Source organism: Mesocricetus auratus, unplaced genomic scaffold, assembly GCF_017639785.1.
Source record: "Mesocricetus auratus isolate SY011 unplaced genomic scaffold, BCM_Maur_2.0 Super-Scaffold_100676, whole genome shotgun sequence".
NCBI classification, from domain to species: Eukaryota; Metazoa; Chordata; class Mammalia; order Rodentia; family Cricetidae; genus Mesocricetus; species Mesocricetus auratus.
In genome coordinates this window covers 145,497,120-145,518,013 of record NW_024429266.1, presented here as the reverse complement: position 1 = coordinate 145,518,013, position 20,894 = coordinate 145,497,120, and the positions used below count along the sequence as shown (strand labels likewise).

General features: G+C 37.5%; 1 protein-coding gene across 8 annotated transcripts in view; it reads left to right on the top strand.

Annotated features, from left to right (window-relative positions):
* Alms1 (ALMS1 centrosome and basal body associated protein) overlaps positions 1-20,894 on the top strand; it is a 116,237-nt gene that overhangs the window by 22,312 nt on the left and 73,031 nt on the right. For 3 of the 8 annotated variants that reach the window (XM_021227744.2, XM_021227742.2, XM_021227748.2), the window contains exons 3-7: positions 1,515-1,632; positions 3,014-4,338; positions 4,863-4,984; positions 5,079-5,219; positions 9,146-9,299. In XM_021227744.2, the coding sequence (XP_021083403.1) occupies positions 1,515-1,632; positions 3,014-4,338; positions 4,863-4,984; positions 5,079-5,219; positions 9,146-9,299 (1,860 nt within the window). The remainder of the gene's footprint in view (positions 1-1,514; positions 1,633-3,013; positions 4,339-4,862; positions 4,985-5,078; positions 5,220-9,145; positions 9,300-20,894) is intronic. The other 5 variants (XM_021227747.2, XM_021227746.2, XM_021227743.2 and 2 more) reach the window with 5 other exon arrangements.

Sequence of the window (20,894 nt, the reverse complement as noted above, 5' to 3'; positions counted from 1 at the left end):
CCCAGATAACTAATTTTTAAAAAGATACCAGATTCTTTCGATGCTCATTGTACCTACTTCATTGAAAATAATTTCTTGTAGCCACCAAAATCCTTTGTGTGTTAGCTTCAGTTTCTCTTTCTTTCTTTCTTTCTTTTTTTCTTTTTTTTTGGTTTTTTGAGACAGGGTTTCTCTGTATTGTTTTGGAGGCTGTCCTGGAACTCGCTCTATAGAGCAGGCTGGCCTTGAACTCACAGAGATCCACCTGACTTTGCCTCCTGAGTGCTAGGATTAAAGGTGTGCACCACCAACGCTTGGCTTCTTTCTTTCTTTTTCTTCTTCTTTTTTTTTTTTTTTAAAGATTTACTTATAATTGTATTAAGTGCTATGGGGAATAAGAATTTCATGCTAGCTTATATATATTTAATGACATAAGAATTACTTAAGCACTTGTGAAAGAGATGAAAAAAGTAGGTAGATCTCTGAGTTTAAGGTCACCCTTAAGGGCTTACATAGAGAGACCCTGTCTCAAAAAAACAAAACAGAAATATGCTCCTCCCCAAATCAACAAAAACAACAACAAAAAGAATTAAGAAGGAAGGAACCCATGGTGTTTTTTTCTTGAAAACAAGTTTTTAAACTCCTTAGGCAATATACCTATTATTTCAGAACTAGAACTCCAAAGAACATTTGTGTTTATGGTATCTTCTCATCGTAGAGCTTAAACAGAAAATTTAAGAAATGTTTATTTAAAACAGACCACACTGTTACTTATATTAACATTTTACAGAGTTTTCTAGACAACTTTTTTGTAAAAAACAAAATATTCTTTAGAAGGGAGGCCTTGTTTCAATATTATTTTGAATGTAATTTTCATCCTCATCACCTGAGATATTGTAAGGCCCAGAGCCCTTAGATTACACTTTGATATAATGGTATAATTTTACATTACTTAAGATTGAGGAGCCAGCAAATGACTTAGCAGGCAAAGGCATCTGCTGTAAAACCTTGTGTATACCTAGTTTGATTCCTGGGACCCACATAATAATAAGGAGAGAAATGGTTACTGTAAGTTGTCTCCTGATCACCATTTGAGTAGCATTGCATGCTTACATCTGCCCACTCTCCTAACTACTCATATAAAATAAAAATGTAATAAAAAAAGACATGCTTTGTTAACAAACACCTAAATTGTATAGAAATTTGCAAAGAGATTAGACTGTTGGCACTTACCCTTACCTGTGAAGATGTTATTTAACAATAGTAAGTTTTGTAAGCATGTTTCCTCACCTGCAAGGTAGCTATAGTAAATGGTACTATTCTTCAGAATAGTCTTGGATTAAATGAAGTGCTGTATGCTAAATGCTCGGACCTTTTCAGGTTCTGTAGATGGCTGCTGCTGCTGTCATATTATTATTGTAATGATTGTAGAATCGTCCAGGTGGCATGTTTAGATGCTTTAAAAGTATTGTATGAGTACACCAAACACTGCATTTTTGTGATTACTCAGCGATTTTATGTTTGAAACTTTGCAGTCATACAGGATAACTTTGCTACTCCTGATTTGCCTTTGCTGACGTGTTTGACACAAGACCAGGAATTTGAGTCTGATTCCTTGTTTCAACAAAGTGAACTAGAATTTGCACCTTTGAGGTAAGGTAATTCATTTTTTGCTTTCTAAACTTTCTACCCTTATTGTAAGTTGCTATTAGTACTGTTGTGCCCAAATTCTGAACCCCCAAATCACCAAGAGGCCCATTTCGATACAAAAGCAAAGAGTCTTTTATTAATGTTATTTAATGAGCTAAACCCATTAGCTCCGGCCGTTCATCCCTCCACCATGGCGGATGGCTGGGGAAAGACCTCAAGCAACCTTGAGGCAGGGATCTTAAAGGGCAGCGTAAGGGGAGTGTCTAGGAGGGGTATGAAACAGTCTCAGGATTGGTGCGCTTCCTGGACGACCTGCCCTGTGTTTATTGGTCAACTGCTTGTTATGGCCCATAGACCCTCCCAGGGCAGTTGGTATGCTCTGTCCATAAAATAAAGCACACCCAGAGCTTAAAGCACAGCTCTGCCAGCTAACTTTTGATTGGCTCCTTGCCACGAAGAGGACATCTGACCTACTAGTGACCAGGAACAGCAAGGTCATGCAAGCACATGATAGCCTGACTTGGCTGCTAAAACAGGGAGGCTGGTCACTACAGTATTAATAGCTTCAGGCTAAAGTGGAACTAGGAGTAGGGGTTAGGTTTTCTTATCACATTCTTGGTATTAAATTGGTGCATGTGCAAATATCAAGTAAGATTTTTATAACATTTCAAATTGATGTCTTCTAGAACATTCAAAATGGAAGGACATTTTGTAATTCTTCAATAACATACTTGGAATTGTCCAAGGCTTTGTTTTCTGTTAGAATGGAAAGAAAACTCTACCTAAAACTCAAAACTTTAGATGTTTAGAAAGTAAACTTGTATACCCTCTGTCATTATACTGTATATTGCTTTAGAATCACAGTTGCAGAGTTCTGTTCACCTTAGATTACCAAAATGATCAAGCTATGTTGTGCTTTTAGAGTAGACCATAAGAACAATAACTGACCAGTGAGCAGAGGAATACAAGTTAGATGTATGTTAATTCATAGTAGGTAGCATGTATTTAAAATAGTAAACCTTATTAAAATTCTATTTTAGATTTTAAACTTTCTTTTGTAATGTTTAAATTGATTTAGGAGAATGTTGAGGCAATATCAGGTTCACTTACTAGTTGCAAAATTTTCTTTGTTTAACTGTCTTGTAGAAATTAAAGATTAGGGCTTCAGTGTTTCTCTGTGTAGCCTTGACTGTTCTGAAACTGACCAGACTGGCCACGAACTCTGCCTCCCAGGTGCTGGGATTAAAGACATTTAACCACCTGGCAAAAAATGCACTTTCAAGTAAACTGGATTTTAGTGACACCGGGTTTATATATTTTTGTTAGTATTTAAAAATTAAAGTATTAAGGAATTAATTATTTCTTTATTACTTCTTATTTTCAGAGGGATTCCTGATAAGTCGGAAGATACTGAATGGCTTGCTCGGCCGTCAGAAGTTAGTGAAGCTTTATTCCAGGCCACCTCAGAGACGTCTTCAGACTTAGTTAACAGTTATCTTAGTATATCTCAACATCCACTTACAGGTAGCACAACTTTTGGGTCTCTGCGCTCTCTTTTCCCATCTGAACAAGAGAATAATGGAGAGAATGCACCACCTAATGCTCCTGATGAACTGAAAAGCCTGAATGATTCTGATCATTATGATGATGCTCTGCTTTCATATATGTCATGGCAGATGGAAAAGGATTCTCAGCAGCCAGAAGGCAACTTGGCTGATAAAGACCAAGTTTCCATGTCAACTTTCTCTGATGTTAGTGATGAAAGCATAGCTGCTAGAAGAAACAACAGTTTTGGTTCTACTTGTTCACATGCTCAGTATTGGAAACAGGAAGCCTTACAACAGACAGAAGCATGTCTAGCCAGTAAGGACCAGGCTTCCTTCCAATGCGAAAACCCTCCTCCTCCTCCTAGTGAAATGTCATACTCTTTCCTGCGATGCATGCTGGAAAGAGGGAAAGGAGCTCCCTTCACCCCTGTTAACCATCTTGAGGATGTTCGTGTAGAGGCTCCTGCTGAGGATGAGCTGAAGCCAAAGATGGATTCTTCTGAGAGCTTTGAAGGAAATGAAGATCTGCAGAAAGAATTTTCTCATTTTTTTAAGCAAAAGAAGATTAGAGATATTTTGGAGTCATCTCAGGTACATGCCCAATCTTCAGAGATAAAGTATATTGGGACGATTGCTGTCCCTGATAGTCATGAACAAGTTTCAGAAGCACATATACATTCCAGAGGACTTGAATTCTCTAAGCTGGAGGCTTCTGGTGGTCCCCTTCCGACAGTTAAATCCAACTTGGATGAGACATCAGAACAACTGTATTTTCAAGAGGAAAGAAACCAAAAGGGAGCTTCTACTTTTGGTGAGAAAAATGTTGATGCTACTGAAAATGTAGCCTTTGAGGCAGTTATTGCCTCAATTGAGTCTTCCAAGCAAGAGAGTGCTATAAGTGAAGTCCAAACTGACATCAATAAGCCATTAGCAGATGACAGCCAAGAGAGAAAACCCCCCAAGTCAGATCTTTCCCCATTAAATTATAATGATGAAAACTCTTTCATGGATAAACTTAAGCATCCAAAATACCAGTCTACTCCTGGGGTGTTTGGACCAGCTGCTTCAAAACCATTGTTGCATAAAGAAGATGATGGTGGTAGCTCCCTATCTCGGGATCCAGATTTAAAGTCACCCCCTAATGCTCCTCAGAACATGCTCAGTAAGCCTCTTTCTATCATTCCAGAGTTTAAGTTGTGTCCTTTAAGTGAAAAAGCTTACAACCGGGCTATTGGTCTTGGGGAAACACAGTCACCTTCATTTCAGTATGATATAAAAATTTTTGACTTTACAGAGAAGGTAGGATCTTCAAACTATTTTTGCAATAAAAGTATCAATATCAGATTCCTGGTTTTTACAAGATTTAAAGCAGCAGACCTTTGGAGAAGTTGCAGATTCCTCAGACTATAATTTGGGTAAGGATGTAAACTGTGGTGACCTCACTGAAGGTCCCAGCTGCTGCTGTATGGAGCAGCTTTTCAGTAAACTTGGCAGCATGTGATGCAAGTCCCATTTTGCTTTAATATTGGCTGGTGAGGCATCATTGATTGTGGTGTGCTAAGAGGTATTACTAGAAGCTGAAGAAGGCCAAGGTGAAATTCCTTGTGGGGGGCTGACTCCACAGTTTCATTGTATATGCAGTTATGCAACATGATCTTTTTTAAAAATTAAAAAAAATTTTTTTAGCAGAAGACCTGCAGGGGAAGACTCAGTCTGGCATCGTTACTTTGCATGGTGATGCTGAGTACTCCAGCCTATATAAAACTGCTGATGTACACAGTGAAAGAGTTGCTGAATTGCAAAGAGAGGTGAGATACAATGAAGTGATAGTTGTAGAAATATGGTCTTTACAGTACTGATTCAGGAAATGGTGTTTGTTTTTTACTTTTTACAATTTCCCAGACGTGGGACCTACAAGGATTAACTGGTGAGTACTTGGAGCTTGCAGATTTAGAGACAATGCTTGATGATCTTTGCGACAGCTCCTTGTTTTGGCTACCTACTTCACAACTATCATCTGAGGAGAGCCATTTTGAAAAGCCTGTAAGTTACTCTACTTGACATTTCTTTATGGATCGGTAAAGGAATATTTTAGTTGAAAAAATGATAATGAAAGTAAAAGGCTCACTTATCTTTTGATACCAATTCTGACCCACAATGTAGTCTTCACATCATACCCAGGAATATGATGTACTAAGTGTTAACATAAAGATTGTTTTATAGACCATGACTCTTAAGTGTTTTGTTTGTTTTGTTTATCCAGACAGGGTTTCTTTTTATAGTGTTGGTTTTCCTGAAACTTGCTTTATAGACCAAACTGATCTCGAACTCATAGAGACCTGCCTCTGCCTCCCTAGTGCTGGGATTAAAGGTGTGTGTCATCACTACCCAGCTTGACTTCATGAGCTCAATAGTGTCTTAGAAAAGGACATCTTTTAGAGGTATAGGCTATTTATCTTTTTAAAAATTTGACACAAGGTGTCTGTTGTCCTGGAGAGTGCTGTGTAGACCAGGCTGGCCTTGAATTCAGAGTGCTGGGATTGAAGGCATCCACCACCACACTTGACCCTCCAGGCTTTTTGTCTTGAGGTATCCTTTTTGTGTTAGGCTAGCAAGAATCTTTGGAACACATGAAAACTAGTCACATTCATGAGGACATTGAGTTGTACTTTCCCTTGTGGTCTTTAGTACCAACCTTGAGACACTCAAGTATTTCTATGTAGAAGTTCTTGAAAATTTTGACTTCAGGCATTTAAGAAAATGTCAAGTATCATTGTTTCCCTGGGAAGAACACTGAAGTGCTTAGAATTCAAACTAGTCAGTCTTTCTGAAGGGATTTAACTGCCTCCTTCTATGAGCTGCATAAGCCTGCATCGCCCCCACCTGTTTATGTCACTGTTATCATTGTTTCTTTATTAGAAAATGGTGACTTGTTAAAATGCTTTATAAGACTTCATTTGCTTAGATTTTGGGATCCCCTTGGCTTTAAATTTCCTTGAGTCCCATCCTTGTTTGTGTGATGCTGTCGATACTAAACTGGGTCTCACTTGTGATATGTCTTTGTATCTTGTTAGATTTAGAAGTTGATATGAGAAAATGGATAAATGTAGCATGAAGAGTTTTCCTTTTATGTATAGGTTATTGACTATGTAAGAAAGTTTCATGGGGTTTCTTTTGTTTAGTATTCTAAAGTAGGTGTTTGAGTTTTCAGTATGAGAGTGGGGATAGAAATAATGGCTGTCACTTTCCTCAAGTACAGTGCCAAGAGCTTCACAGGTACACAGTAGTTCACTTAATTTGTCCTCTCAAACTGGATTAGTGTGGATTACTTTCATTCATATTTTACAATATTTCATTGAGTAGGGAGGCAGAGGCGGGCAGATCTCCGAGTTTGAGCCAGCCCGGTCTACAAATTGAGTTCCAGACATCCAGGGCTACATAGAGAAACCCTGTCTTGAAAAAAACAATCAACAACAACAACAAAAAACTAAACAAACAAAAACAATCTAGTTTTCTCTGGATTGATATTAATTGTACTTTTAGATGATGTTTTCTGAATTAGGCCCTTTCTGGTATCTTACATGAATTTTTTAAATGAATGTTATGCTCACCTCAAATGCAACTTGTTTATATTAAATTAGCTCACACTTTCCCTAAGATCCTGCACACTCTCCTTTTTTATAGAATGTTAGCATTTCTCAAGTTTCTTGCTCATCTTTTATTTTCTTTTCATTGGTGATCAAAATAAGAATTTCCAGAGGAGTTGAATTTAGTTCTCAGTATCCACATGAGGTGACTTACACCCACCTGTAACCAAAACTCCATGGGATTCTCACTCTCTTCAGGTCTCTGAGGACACTTGTATCCATGGAACGAACATACATACATAAACACAAAAAAATAAAAATAAATCTTTTTTTTTTTTTTTTGGTTTTTCAAGACAGGGTTTCTCTGTATTGTTTTGGAGGCTGTCGGTCCAGCTTAGCCTCAAACTCACAGAGATCTGCCTGCCTCTGCCTCCTGCTGGGATTAAAGGCGTGCGCCACCACCACCCGACAAAAATAAATCTTTAATAATGGTAATTAAGGGACTGAAAACCTAGCTTAGTGATAGAGCATTTTCTTAGCATGCCCAAGGCCCTGGGCTCATTCACACCATACACAGATTTAAAAAATGGGAAATAAATCTTAGCATTTTCCTCTTAGTTCCCTCTCATTTTCAAATAGTCCCCTTGGATCTCTTGGTCTATTAAATACTTCTCATCCTTTCCATTCTATATTTAAGTTAAGACTGTAATAATTTTTCTTCCTTTGTAAGAGTAGGAGAAACTAATTTACTCTTTTGTATCCACCTGTGTCTCCTTTTCCTCTTCCTCTTCTGCCTTGTCCCCACAAGCTATACTAAAAAACATCCTAGGAGCGGGATTTTTTTTGACTTCTCAGCACTTATATTTTGGATTATATGTTTATTTGATCTAGAGAGATACTCTCTATTTTATTCTGTTTTCTAGCATCTCTAGTGGCTCCCTGTCCTACTACTCATGATCTCATCAGTTATGACAATGGAAAATGTTTCCTGACACTGCTAGGTACTGGACTTTTCCAAAAGAGAGCTACCAGGCTTAGGAAAGTGTTAGGGAAATAGAGGTAGAGTATTAATTCCTACATCTGGTTGAGAACTGAAAACCCAACCAATAAAAATATGATAAGTAGTGTATGGGGATCAGGAGTTAAAAGCCAGACTCAGCTATGTAGGGAGGAATTTGAGGTCCACTTGGACTACATGAGATCCTACCTCCATATAGGTAGGTAGGTAGGTAGGTAGATCGGTCCTATCTCCAAATAAGTAAGTAGACAGATATGATTATTTTTGGATTCTGTTATGAGATTGCATGACTAGACTAATCTTTTATAAGTCTAATAGTGCTTTGTGTTTTTACCTAAGTATCCTATGACTCCAGTAGAGATTTATGCATGTTTATGCTTTAATACCACTAGTCACTGATATGTGATGTTGTATAAGGCAGCATTCTAAAACACAGAACCATTAATGGTGTCTTCACCAAACAAAATATGATCTATATATGAATTCAAATGGCTTGAGAATATGAGTCTTACACTGTGACTAGACTGGCCCAGATCTCACTGTTAGCTTCCACTGGCCTTGAACTTGTGATTCTTTTGCCTCAGTCTTCTGAGATTTCAGGCGCTAGCCACCACACCTGGGAAGAATATATGATCATAAGTAACTGGGAACTGGTAACTGGGAAATAGGTCATTGGAGAAGAGTATCTGTTCTTTTTTTTTTTTGGTTTTTCGAGACAGGGTTTCTCTGTATTGTTTTGGAAGCTGTCCTGGAACTCACTCTGTAGACCAGGCTGGTCTCGAACTCACAGAGATCCGCCTGCCTCTGTCTCCCGAGTGCTGGGATTAAAGGTGTGTACCACCAACGCCCGGCTCGAGTACTTGTTCTCTTAAAGATGTACTTTATTTTGTGTATGGATGATTTGCCTGCATGTATATCTGTGCACCACATTTATGCAGTGCCCTTGGAAACCAGAAAATGGTATTGTATCCTCAAAGACTGGAGCAAGACAGTTATGGGTGCTGGGAATTGAACTCAGATCCTCTGGAAGAGCAGCCAGTACTCTTAACTGCTACAACATCTCTACAGCCCCAACTTGTTCTTGAAGAAGACCTGGATTCTATTTCCAATATCCACTTGGTGACTCATAACCATCTATAAATGATTCCAGGGGATCCAACAACCTCCTTTGAACTCTGTACCAGGTGCACATACATACATGCAGACAAAACACACGTGTCAAATGAAATTAAGTTAAAAAACTTAAAATAAAAATTATTAAACCTCTTAAGTATCCATTTTTATAATAATGAAGTTTGGTTTTTTAGCCAAGTTAAATGTCAAATTAATAGAATCTTTTTTTCATTTCTTTTTTAATTTCATAGGTAGACCATTCTAATCTGGGCATTAGCCAGACTTTTCCAACTCCATTGCCTTCATTTTTTCCTCAAGAACCAACCAGTGAGTCGAATTATCCTTCCCCCAGTCTCAGAATGTTGAGAATATCTCCTGACACTCTGCCAACAGCTCTTACAGCAGGTATGTATGTAGAAAATGGAGGGTGTTACATGTCTTCCTTATATCTAGCTCATGAATATTATCTTACCATGCCTTTCAAGCAGTTTAGATGGAATAAGGGATGCCCAGTATTGCTGTGATAACACCATGGCCATCTTACAACTCTCAGGTCATACTCCATAACTCAAGGAAGTCAGGGCAGAAACTCAAGGCAGGAACTGAAGCAGATGCCACAGAGAAAATGCTGCTTACTGGCTTGTTCCTCCTGGCTTGCTCTGTTGGTTTTCTTACATATCCCAGGACTGCCTGCACAGGGTGTAGCATCCACAATGGGCGGGTGTTCCCCTCACACATCAGTCATTAATAAAGAAAATGTCTCACAGCTTGCCTACAAAGTGGACCTTATGGAGGAATTGTCTCAGTTGAGGTTTCCTTCTTTCAGATCACGATAGCTTGTGTTAAGTTGGCAAAAAATTAACATGCCAGGTAATTGGTAAAACAGTATTTCTGTATATCCCTGAAAGGGTATCTGAGAAATAGATTTAAGTAGATTGAATAAGGAAGATTTGCCTCACCATTGTGAGTTTGTCTAATTGGTTGAGACCTGGATTGATCTAAAAGTTATGCCGGGATATCATTTTCCTACCCTTGAACGTCAGAAAACCAGGTTATTGACCTGTAGGCAATTTCTCAGCCCTTGCTCTTGAACAGAGTTACACATTGGCATTCACTGATTTTGAGGCTTTTGGGAATGGGATAAGTAAACCATACTATTAGTTTCCTTAGGCTAATATCATAGAATCATTATCTCCAAACTGCATTTACTTCTGAGAGTTATCTGCCAATATTTTTATTTAGTCATTTCCATCTAGTTTTCCCTTCAACATAAATTCTTTTTTTTATTTCTTTTTTGAGACAGGGTCTCACTATGTAACTCTGACTATACCAGAACTCACTGTGTAATCCAGCCTGGCCTCGAATTTACAGAGGTCTTCCTGTCTCTGCCTTGAGCTCTGGGATTAAAGGTGTGTGCCACCTTGCCTGGTTTTCAATAAACCACTCTTCTCAGATCTCAATCTTCTTCCTCCATTCCCCACCTCCCTCAGCTTTCCTCTTCAAAATGACCTCCCATGCTCTTCTGTACAAGATTATCTGCATCTGTACTTCTCTTGCCATTAATTAAGTCATGAAAAATGTTCCTCTGTGAAATGGAAGTTCATTATGGTCTGAATGATTGTGTCCCCTCAAATGTTCACAGTGATGGCATTAGGGAGTGGAGTCTGTAGAAGGTAATTAGATTATAAGAACTCTTAGTGCCAATTAAAATGGGAACCTTGGAGTGACCCTTTGCTACGCTCCCCAACTATGACTGAATGTGATAATGGCATTCTCTATTTGTAAGAGACCCTTGCCAAACCCTAAGTCTATGAGCACCATCATCTAAGACTTTCTTCTTCCTTTGTTTGTGAAAATGGCCGGCATTCTAAGTCCTTGAATGTTGGACCAGAAAGGCCTCCTTAAGTGTTCATATTGATGATACCAATAAACTAGAGCTTTGGAAGAAAATATATTTAGAAACCATCTTTTGCTATCAGATCTCTTCAGAAAGCCATTTGACTGTCTCTTCAGTGTATGTGTACTTGAGAGGACAGCTTTTGAGAGTTGGTCTTCTATTTCTATTATCGGTTTTGGGAATTGAACTCAGGTTACCAGGCTTGTATGTCAAGCACTCTTAACCTGCTGAACCATCGCACTAAGTCCTACTTCTTAAGTATGTGATGATCATATTGTGTGCAAACAGGAATACTTTGACTTTTTTTCTTGTCTATTTGCATTGCTTATTTCTCTTGTCATAGGTACGACTTCAAGTAATATATTTAATCAGAGTGGAGAGGGTAGATACCCTTAGACTTTTTTCCCATTTAGGAAAATGTTGGCTTATATGTAACCTTTATTATATTGAGCTATATTTCTTTTGTTTCTCATTTCTTCATGGCTTTCATCATTAAGGGGTGTTGGAATTTGTCAAAAGTATTTTCTGTATCTGTTGAGATGATAGTATGATTTCTGTCTGAGTCTATGTTGTATGTTATGCTCATTGACTTATTGACTTACATATGCCAAATCATCGTTACATTCTCTGGAAAGGAGCTAACTTGATCATGGTAAACAATCATTATAATGTATTATTGAATTTAGCTTGCAAGCATTTTACTGGGATTTTAAGTGCTTGAGTTCTTCTAGTGTATTGGCCTATAATTTTCTTTTTTGTGAGTCTTTGTCCATGATTGGTATCAGAGTAATACTGGCTTCATAAAATGAATTTGGTAGTGTTCCTTTTTTATTATATGGACTACTTTGAGGACCATTATTGGTTTTTCTTTAAAGGTCTGGTAGGGGCAGGAGAGATGACTTAATGTTTAAAAGAACACTAGCTATTCTTCTAGAGGACCTGGGTTTGATTTCCAGCATCTACATGGTAGCTAACAACATCTGTAACTCCAGCTCACAACCTCTTCTGACCTCTGCAGGTACTGCATATTTGTGGTGCACAGACATACATTCAGGCAACATACCCATATATAAAAAGATAAATGATGTTTTTTTTTAAAGATTTATTTATTTATTTATTATGCATACAGTATTCTGTCTTCCTATCTGCCGGCCAGAAGAGGGGACCAGATCTCAATACAGATGGTTATAAGCCACCATGTGGTTGCTGGGAATTGAACTCAGGACCTTTGGAAGAGCAGTCAGTGCTCTTAACCTCTGAGCCATCTCTCCAGCCCTGTTTCGAAAAATGAAAAAAAAATAATTAGAAGCAAGTGTTTGTGCATTTGAAGTGTAATTCAGTCTGTCTGGATATGGAGCATGTATTATTTTCTTCAAAAATATTTTCATTGTTTTTAGAGCATTCTGCTACATTCCTGTCATGTGTGATGATTACCTGATTAATTCAGTTGTCAGAAAATGACCTACAACTTCTTAAATGGTGCTGGAAGTTTTTAAGTTGTCCTTGTAACTAAATATGGGATGTTTCCAGGTTTTAGAATGCCAGAGTTCTGAAAGAATTATAAACCACACCTTTTAGTAATAAAAGTGAGTTATTTAGTGTGGTGGAGGGGGAATCTACTGTGTTGTTGGTGCTGGGTTTCAACTCCAGGATGCCATCTATCCTCTCTCTTCAGCCTTCCAAACAGTCAGGACTAAAGGTCCAGACCACTGAACCTCGCCTAAATATTTTTGAGTGTTTAGTGATGTCATGAATCCAGGTATATAATTATACTACTTTCTCTTTTGGTGCTATATTCATTCTCTGAATGCATTGAGAATCTTTACACTCATCTTGACCACTGACTCTCCGTGTTGATAAATGATGTTTATAAAAAGTTCTGGTAGACAGCCAGAGAGATGGCTTATAGGAAGAAGCATTTGCCATACAAACTCTGGGTTTGATCTATAGAAAGAGAAAACTGTCTTTTGAATGTTATCTTCTGACCTCTACTGCACAACATTACTCTGGTGTCCTAGTCACTGTCATATTGCTGTGAAGAAACACCATGAACAAGGCAACTCCTATAAAAGGAAGCACTTAACTGGGAGCTGGCTTAGTCCATTATCATGACGGGGAGTATGACAGCACACCGACAGAGTTTGGAGTAGTGTCTGAGACCTTCATATCCTGATCCACAGGCAGAGAGAACCTGGGCCAATAAGGCCTTTTGAAACCTCAAAGCCCACACCCAGTGACACACTTTCTCTTAACAAGGCCACACCTCCTAATTCTTTCAAATCACTCCCTGGTGATTAAGCATTCTAATATATGAGCTTCTGGGGGGCTGTTCTTATTCAAACCACAATTAATATTTATGTGTGCACACATACTAAGAAATTTAAATATTCAAAACTGTACAAAAGGTCTGATAGAATTCAGTGATGACACCATCTGAGTCTGGATTTTTTAAAATTTATTTTTCTACTACTTCGGACTAATTGCTTGTTATAGGTCTGTTTAAGTTATTTATATCTTGGTTTAAATTTTTGTAGTTCACATGCATGGTGGTTTGAATGAAAACAGCCTTCCAGAGATTCATTTATTTGAATACTTGATCTCTAGTTGGTGGAACTGTTCTGGGAAGGATTAGGAAGTATGGCTTTGTTGGAGGAGGTGTGTCCTGTGAGTGGGATTTGAGGTTTTAAAAGTCCACAGTATTCATTCCCAGTGTGCTCTCTCTGCTTGCTGCTTGTATCTCAAGATGTAAGGTCTCAGCTACTGCACCAGGGTCATACCTGCTTGTCTGCCTGCCACCTAACTACTAGGTTCCTTGCCATGATGGTCATGAATTCACCCTCTGAGACTAAGCCCCAAATTAAATACTTTGTTTTACAGGTTGTCTTTGTCACAGTATCTCTTCATGGCAATAAAAAAGTAACTAAGACAATATGTACTTAGAAGTTTATCTATTTTTAAAAAATTTTCCAGTTTATTGGCATAAGAGTTTTCATATTGGTATGCCTTAATGATCTTCTGAATTTTATTATCTATTGTAGTATCTCCCTTTTCATCTCTAATTTTATTAATTTGGGTATTCTTTCCTTCAGCTACTTTGGCTAAGGATTTGCTAACCTTATTTTCAAAGAACTATTTCTTTGTTTCATTGGCTCATCCATTCTTTGTGTTTCCATTTCAGTAATCTCTGTTCTGATCCTTATTTCTGTTTATTGATCTCATATTTGACTCATTCTTATTTTTCTAATAATTGAGTTCCATGATTAAGTTATTTGAAAGCTCTGACTTTTAGATGTGGGTATATGTAGCTATAAGCTTCCTTCTCAGAACTGCTTAATTGTATCCCACAGGTTTTTGTTTTTGAATGATTAAATGATTAAATTAAATGATTCTAGGACTTATAAAATTTCCCTTCTGATTTCTTTGACCCTTTCATCATTCAGTGGTGTGTTGTTCATATTTTCTGTAGTCTCTGGTTAGTTTCTGGCTTTATTCTTCTGTGATCAGATGAAATATAAGAAATTACTTTAATTTTCATTTATTTCTTAAGACTTACTTTGCTAAAGTATGGTCTGATTTTTGGAAACAATCTCAGGGGACTAAGAAGAGTATGCTTTGTGAAGCTGGGCAGGAGTTCTGTAGAAGTCTCTTAGAGTAAGTTTAACTGTTGTTTGGTTAGCTATTACTATTTTTTTATTCTGATACCCTGTATTTTGGTGGAAGTGAAGTGAGCCCACTCTTACTGTGTTTAGTTATTGTGTCAGAATTATGATAAAGAGGAATATAATTTTGTTTTTGTTGCTTATCAAAGTTCATCCTTTCCTAGTCTTCATTTTAAAAAGTTACTCATCTAGCAGAGCTTATTTTTAGTTTATGACCTTATAAATGTGTTTGTCTCTCTTCAGTATACAGGATTCTTTTAGGAATCTTCTCCAGTTTTGATTTAGTCGGGGCCATGAGCTCCTTTACTTTATGTTCACCATAAACAGTTTCCCTTCATTCATGAGGGACAGACAGCATTGCTGATTATGGTAATCTCAGTTGGCAGTTACTATCTTTCAGAGCTTCACATACATTGTTCCATGTCATCTAGGCTGTTAAAATTTCTTGTGACTAATCTGCTATTACTTTGGTAGTTTTGCCTTTATGTAACTGGCACTTTTTTCATGTAGTTTTCAATGTTATTTTTTTGATCTGTATACTTAATGATTTAACTACAATATGTCACATCAACATTCCTTTTGGTCTTGTCTATTTGGTGTTCTAAATACCTCTTGTATCTGGTTGATTATCTCTTTTAGGGGGAATTTTCCTCTTTTTTTTTTCTGCCTTCAGATTGTACTTTTACTGTGCCCATGATTTCAGTGTCTCATATGTACCGTTTATACTGTCTTCTTACTTTTATTGTTGTCTGAATGTGCTCCTTCATTTACCTTTTCTTAAGCCCCGATCTATTCCTTTGGTGTGGATATCCACTTACTTAGCTTTTTATTTCTAAATTTTTCAGTTTGATTTTTCAGTATTTTTATCTCTTTATTGAGTTCATTTTTTATGTCTCCTATTGGCTTCCTTATTTTGGTTGATTGTGTTGTCTTTGAATTCATTCAGGAGTTTGTTCATGTTTTCTTTGATTTTTCGTGAACGAAATCTGTTTTTGAAATTCTTTGTCTTAGGTTATTATCCACTTTATTTTCATTGGAATTTATTACTGTAAAAATGGGAATTTTTAGAGGAATCACTGTTCCTTGATTTTTCTTTTTTTTTTAAAGATTTATTTATTATGTATACAGCATTCTCCTTGCATGTATGCCTGCACATCAGACAGGGTACCAGATCTCATTATAGATGGTTACGAGCCACCATGTGGTTGCTGGGAATTGAACTCAGGACCTCTGGAAGAGCAGTCAGTGCTCTTAACCTCTGAGCCATCTCTCCAGTCCTGTTCCTTGATTTTTCATGTTTCTTATATTTCTGTATTGGAACTTGGCATATGCAGAATTAGATGGGTTTCTTTCTTTTTTAAAGACTTATTTATTACGTATGAGTGCTGTTTGCATGTATACCTGCCGGACAGAAGAGGGCACCAGATCTCATTATAGATGGTTGTGAGCCACCATGTGGTTGTTGGGACTTGAACTCAGGACCTCTGGAAAGAGTAGCCAAGTATTCTTCATCCAGCCCTAGATGGGTTTCTTTAATCACTTGTATTCTTTCAGTTTAAGTATTTTGTCTGAGACTAAGTTACTGTACTGAGGAAGAAGTGTAATTTCTCTCCATAGAATTCAGTATTCATTATTCTCTTTAGCTTAACCTTTAGCACACATGTTATGGACACTGGCCACGATCTTCAGCACCTATAAGTGTAGATTACTACTAACTGCAGAAGTACCCACAAATGATGGGTAACACTGTTATGAAGATATAGGAATAGCCAAAGAAAACCATAAAATTTTCATCTACAACAAGTTTTGGGGAATAAAGAAACACGGACAGTATAGTGCACACTAAGATATTAGTTACTAACATTAGGAATAGAAAAAAAATAAGCCAAGTAAGACCAGAATTAGAATAAAGAAAAATAGAAAAGTAAGTAGTGGTAGAATATTATTATAAGATGTGTTACATTTGTTTATGCTGTGGACTGTGTAATGATGCAAAGATGTGTTGCATTCCTTTATGTTGCATTTATTTAACTGTGAAACTGTGTTACTTTGCCTGTCTGAAATACCTGATTGATCTAATAAAGAGCTGAATGGCCAATAGCAAGGCAGGAGAAGCGATAGGTGAGGCTGGCATATAGAGAGAATAAAAGAGGAGGAGAAATCTGGGGAAGCAGGAGAGATCAAGGAGAAGATGCAAGGGGCCAACCAGCCATGGAATAAAAGTGAAAGTAAGATACACAGAAGTAAAAAAAAGGAAAAAGCCCAGAGGCAGAAGGTAGATGGATTAATTTAAGAAAACTGACTAGAAACAAGCTAAACTAAGGCTCACCATTTATAAGTAACAATAAACCTCCATGTGTTTATTTGGGAGCTGGGTACAGGACCCCCAAAGGAAAAAAAGCCAAAAGAGTAAAAAACAACCAACAAGAAAGTAGGAAGGTGGAACAGTATGGAACCAAGGAGGAGAATAAGGCAGCTCTAATGGAAGGTAGAGTGGGAAGAGAAAGAAAAAAATATACAATCAGGCAACCTCCCAGCGCTTAGGAGGCTTAGTCAAGGAGACTCGCAGCTCTAAACCACCTGTGCATTATGAGAGAGCCTTTGAAGGGAGAGAAAGAAAAGAGGTTAGGACAAAACTGATCTAAAAAATAAATTGTCAGGTAAGACAAGTTTAAAAACGAATGAAAGAACAGTAGCAATAAGAAATGAATTGAGCTGCTTTGTCTGATTTAGTCAATATGACTTAAACAATCTCTGTAAAGGCCTATGATAGGGAAGAGGGAGAGGAGAAAAAAAGGGGAGTCTCACCAATATGACAATCCAAACATGAGCTGAACAGGAATGTCACCAATGGACATACTAAACTGGGTGGGGAAAAGCCCATGAGGCCTCAGTCCTAACAAAGAACTACAGGTACCTGAGGAAAGCTGGGAGCAGCAGAGGAGTTCCCCAGGTAGGCACACACCAGTTGGTTGTCCAGTGCCATATCGTCAGCTCTGAAAACACACATACAATGACATTATATGAGCTGAGCAGGTTATATTTAGGATCTCACACACACACACACACACACACACACACACACACACACACACTCAGTAACAACTAGTGAAAAAGAGGTCATGAGTTTGAAGGAGAGTGAGGAGGGATTTATGGGAGGAATGAGAAGGGAGAAATATAATTATAATTTTAAAGATGGAGGGGATAATTTTAAAATGGAGGGAGCCCATTGGTGATGGCACACACCTTTAATCCCAGCACTTGGGAGGCAGAGGCATGTGGATCTCTATGAGTTCGAGGCCAGCCTGGTTACAGATTGTGTTTCAGGACAGGCTCCAAAGCTACAGAGAGAAACCTTGAATCCAAAAAAAAAAGGAAAAAGTAAAGAGGACTGCTTTTCCATCATCTGCCAGCTATGTCACTTGTCTGGGTAGGGGTGCAGAATCTGTATCAATGCTTTCAGTTACTTGGTTTGGTGTTTGTTATGGCATCTATCTTTAATATCATCATTTCCATGATCTCATTTACTCTCTCTGATTCCAAGAAGAAAGAAACATTCTTATCAGGGCCAGTCTACTAAGATTTGATTCCCCAAAGTCATATGTGAACCATTCATAACACCTACAGTTCTTTATCTTTAAAACTCCTGTTTCTAGTCCATTTTTTTATTCTGAAATCCATTATTCTATATTTTATTTATTTTTATTTATGAGTGTTTTGTATGCCTGTTTGTATGTGCACCCTGTGCAATCCTGGTACCCTTACAGGCTAAGAGGGTATTAGATGTCCTGGAACTGGTTAGATTCCTTGGAACTGAAGTTATAGATAGTTTTGAGCTGCCATTTGGCTGCTGGGAATTGAACCCAGACTCAGACCTCTGCAACAACAGCAAGCGCTCTTGCAACTGCAGAGCCATCTCTCCAATGCTCAGAAATGCATTGATCTATTTTGGTATGTTAGTGTTAATACTCCTAACAACTGAGTTGGAATGATGAGAAAGTAGCCTTTAGTTATCTGTAGAATGGAAGTCTGGGATGGCATCTCATGTTGTTAGTGAGCAATGAGGACTTGCTTTATGTTAGGAGACCTCTATGTAAATAAGCATTTGCTTTCTAGGAAGAGTTCTTGCGACCAACTTTCTAGTTAGTTTCTATTAGGAGCACTTTTCGCATTGGAAGGCAATTATGGTCCATTAATGGCCTTCTTCTGGCAGTTTCCTTTCTTTTCTATATCAAAACTTTAATCAACCCACTTCTGAACAAGATCTTTTGAATTCAGGAATTAAGTATAATATTTGGTATATTTATTTTTCCCAGGGTTGAGAGGGTTAAAAAGCACCCTTCAATTATGCCACCTGTCATCATGAATTCTTTACCTGTACAAACACATCCAAATAAATTACAAGGCTTATGACCATGGATGCTTCTGACATTTTGAAGTATATGCACGGAGCTGGGGGAATTTCTTCTTTACACCGTGAATCTCTCGTCCTTTTAGCTGTTTACCCTGTACTCCTCCTTCAAGTTTCCTTTACTAATCTTTTCCTTTCTCCCCAGGTCTCATTGTCTAATGTAAGCCTCTACATCTTTTGAGGTCTGGGTTATGTCTTCAGTCCTTGGCCATTCATCTCATTTGCTTCCTTCATGGTGTTGTTAATACTTTGTAATGGTCAGAAAGAAGTAAAAATTGGGAAATATTTGGGAGAAGTAAGATTTTTTTTGTTGATCTATTTTGACTTACTAACTTCTTGAGGTTTTCTCACAAAAATATGCACAAAAAATGTAGAGAAAAATATCTACATTTTCTCATCAGGTTACACTGCATTTCAAATTTCCCTTGCTTTTAGTTTTCTTGAATTGTTAACACTTGATACTTGTATGTCTTTATTTTATAACTCAATATTTTGAAGCTCAGCAATGGCCTTTGAGAAGGGGATTTGGTTGCAGTAGAAAGGGTCCATCAGTCAGAGATAGAATTGAAAGGTTAAAGTTCTCTAGCTGTAGACTGTTAGCATTGGGTCACTGTGAAACTTTAGAAATGTAGAATTTCAGGTTTTACCTTGAGACCTGCGGAATCAAGAGTGCATGTTAGCAAGATCCCTACATTTAGAAGCACCATTTAAAGCTCTTTTGAGGAGAGGAAACTTTCCTTGTCTGTAAAGTATAGCTAATACTTCTTATATTTAATAACCTTTTTGCCAACATTTGAGAAAACATTTTTTTTAACTAGTTTATTTATTGTGACTTCTCCTGCTAGCATGTATAGTATGTGAAATAGGATTGTCTGTCTCTTGCTCTGTATTCTGTATTTGGATCAATGTCTGAACACATGGTACACATATTTTATAAGTAAATTACTGGATGATTGAACAAGCTGTCAGACTCTTGACATTTGTGTTGTGATTTATTTAAATAGCTATTCAGGCCTACCTTCATTTAAAATTACTGTTTTAAGCTGAAATAGTACATGTCTGTCATTACAGAAAGTTTTGTTAGTTTGTGCTGCTCTGATGTCCACATTCTTTTTCTTCCCACCTTGAATTTATTTTTATGCAGAGTGGTTCTTAACAAAATTGTCAATAACTCCCTGTGCCACGCAGTTCAACCTTCTTAGACTTATATAGTTTCATTTATTCAAAAAATAAATATTGGAGAACATAATTTGGATCCAGTACCTGCATAGTGTCCATATGCTCTGCAGTTCATTGCCTCCACTGGACTTGAGGGTCAGAGAAACCTCTTTTTAACTTAGTTTTTTAATTTTTAGATTTATTTATCTTATTTGTATAGGTGTTTTGATTGCATGTATGTTGCACCATGTGCGTTCCTGGTGCCCACGGAGGTCAGAAGATGGCATGAGATCCTCTGGTACTATAGTTACAGATGGTTGTGAGCTGCTGTGTGGGTATTGGGAATAGAACCTGGGTCAGCTACCAAAACCTTGAAGCTAAGATGATGGTCTCTTGGAATATGGATAATAATTTTTTCCCTGATTTTGTAACTGAGGGTCTTATTTCTCCTGCCACCACTCATGGTATAATAGAAGGCTCTTAGATTGAAAATAGGAAGAAATCAAATCTCAGACCTTGCATTTTTGCATTCAATTGAAAGTTTTTTTAAACTCCCAATTTTAAGACCCTTATTATATTTTGCAAGTGCATATCCTTTTTTAAGCTATTAATTCTGTTTTTAATTCTTTTTACTTTAATTTACTTTATAGTTAATATCTCATTTGTTGATTATTTCCATAGAATTAATTTCTAAATATTTAAAGGCCTGAGGTGATAAAGTTTCCTTCCCTTATTTATATTTGTGCACAAAGAAAGGAATATTTAACGTTTCAAAATTTTTTAGCCTGTGTGTGTGTGTGTGTGTGTGTGTGTGTGTGTGTGTGTGTGTGTGTGTGTGTGTGTGTGTGTGTGTGTGTGTGTAGGTGGGCTCTGGC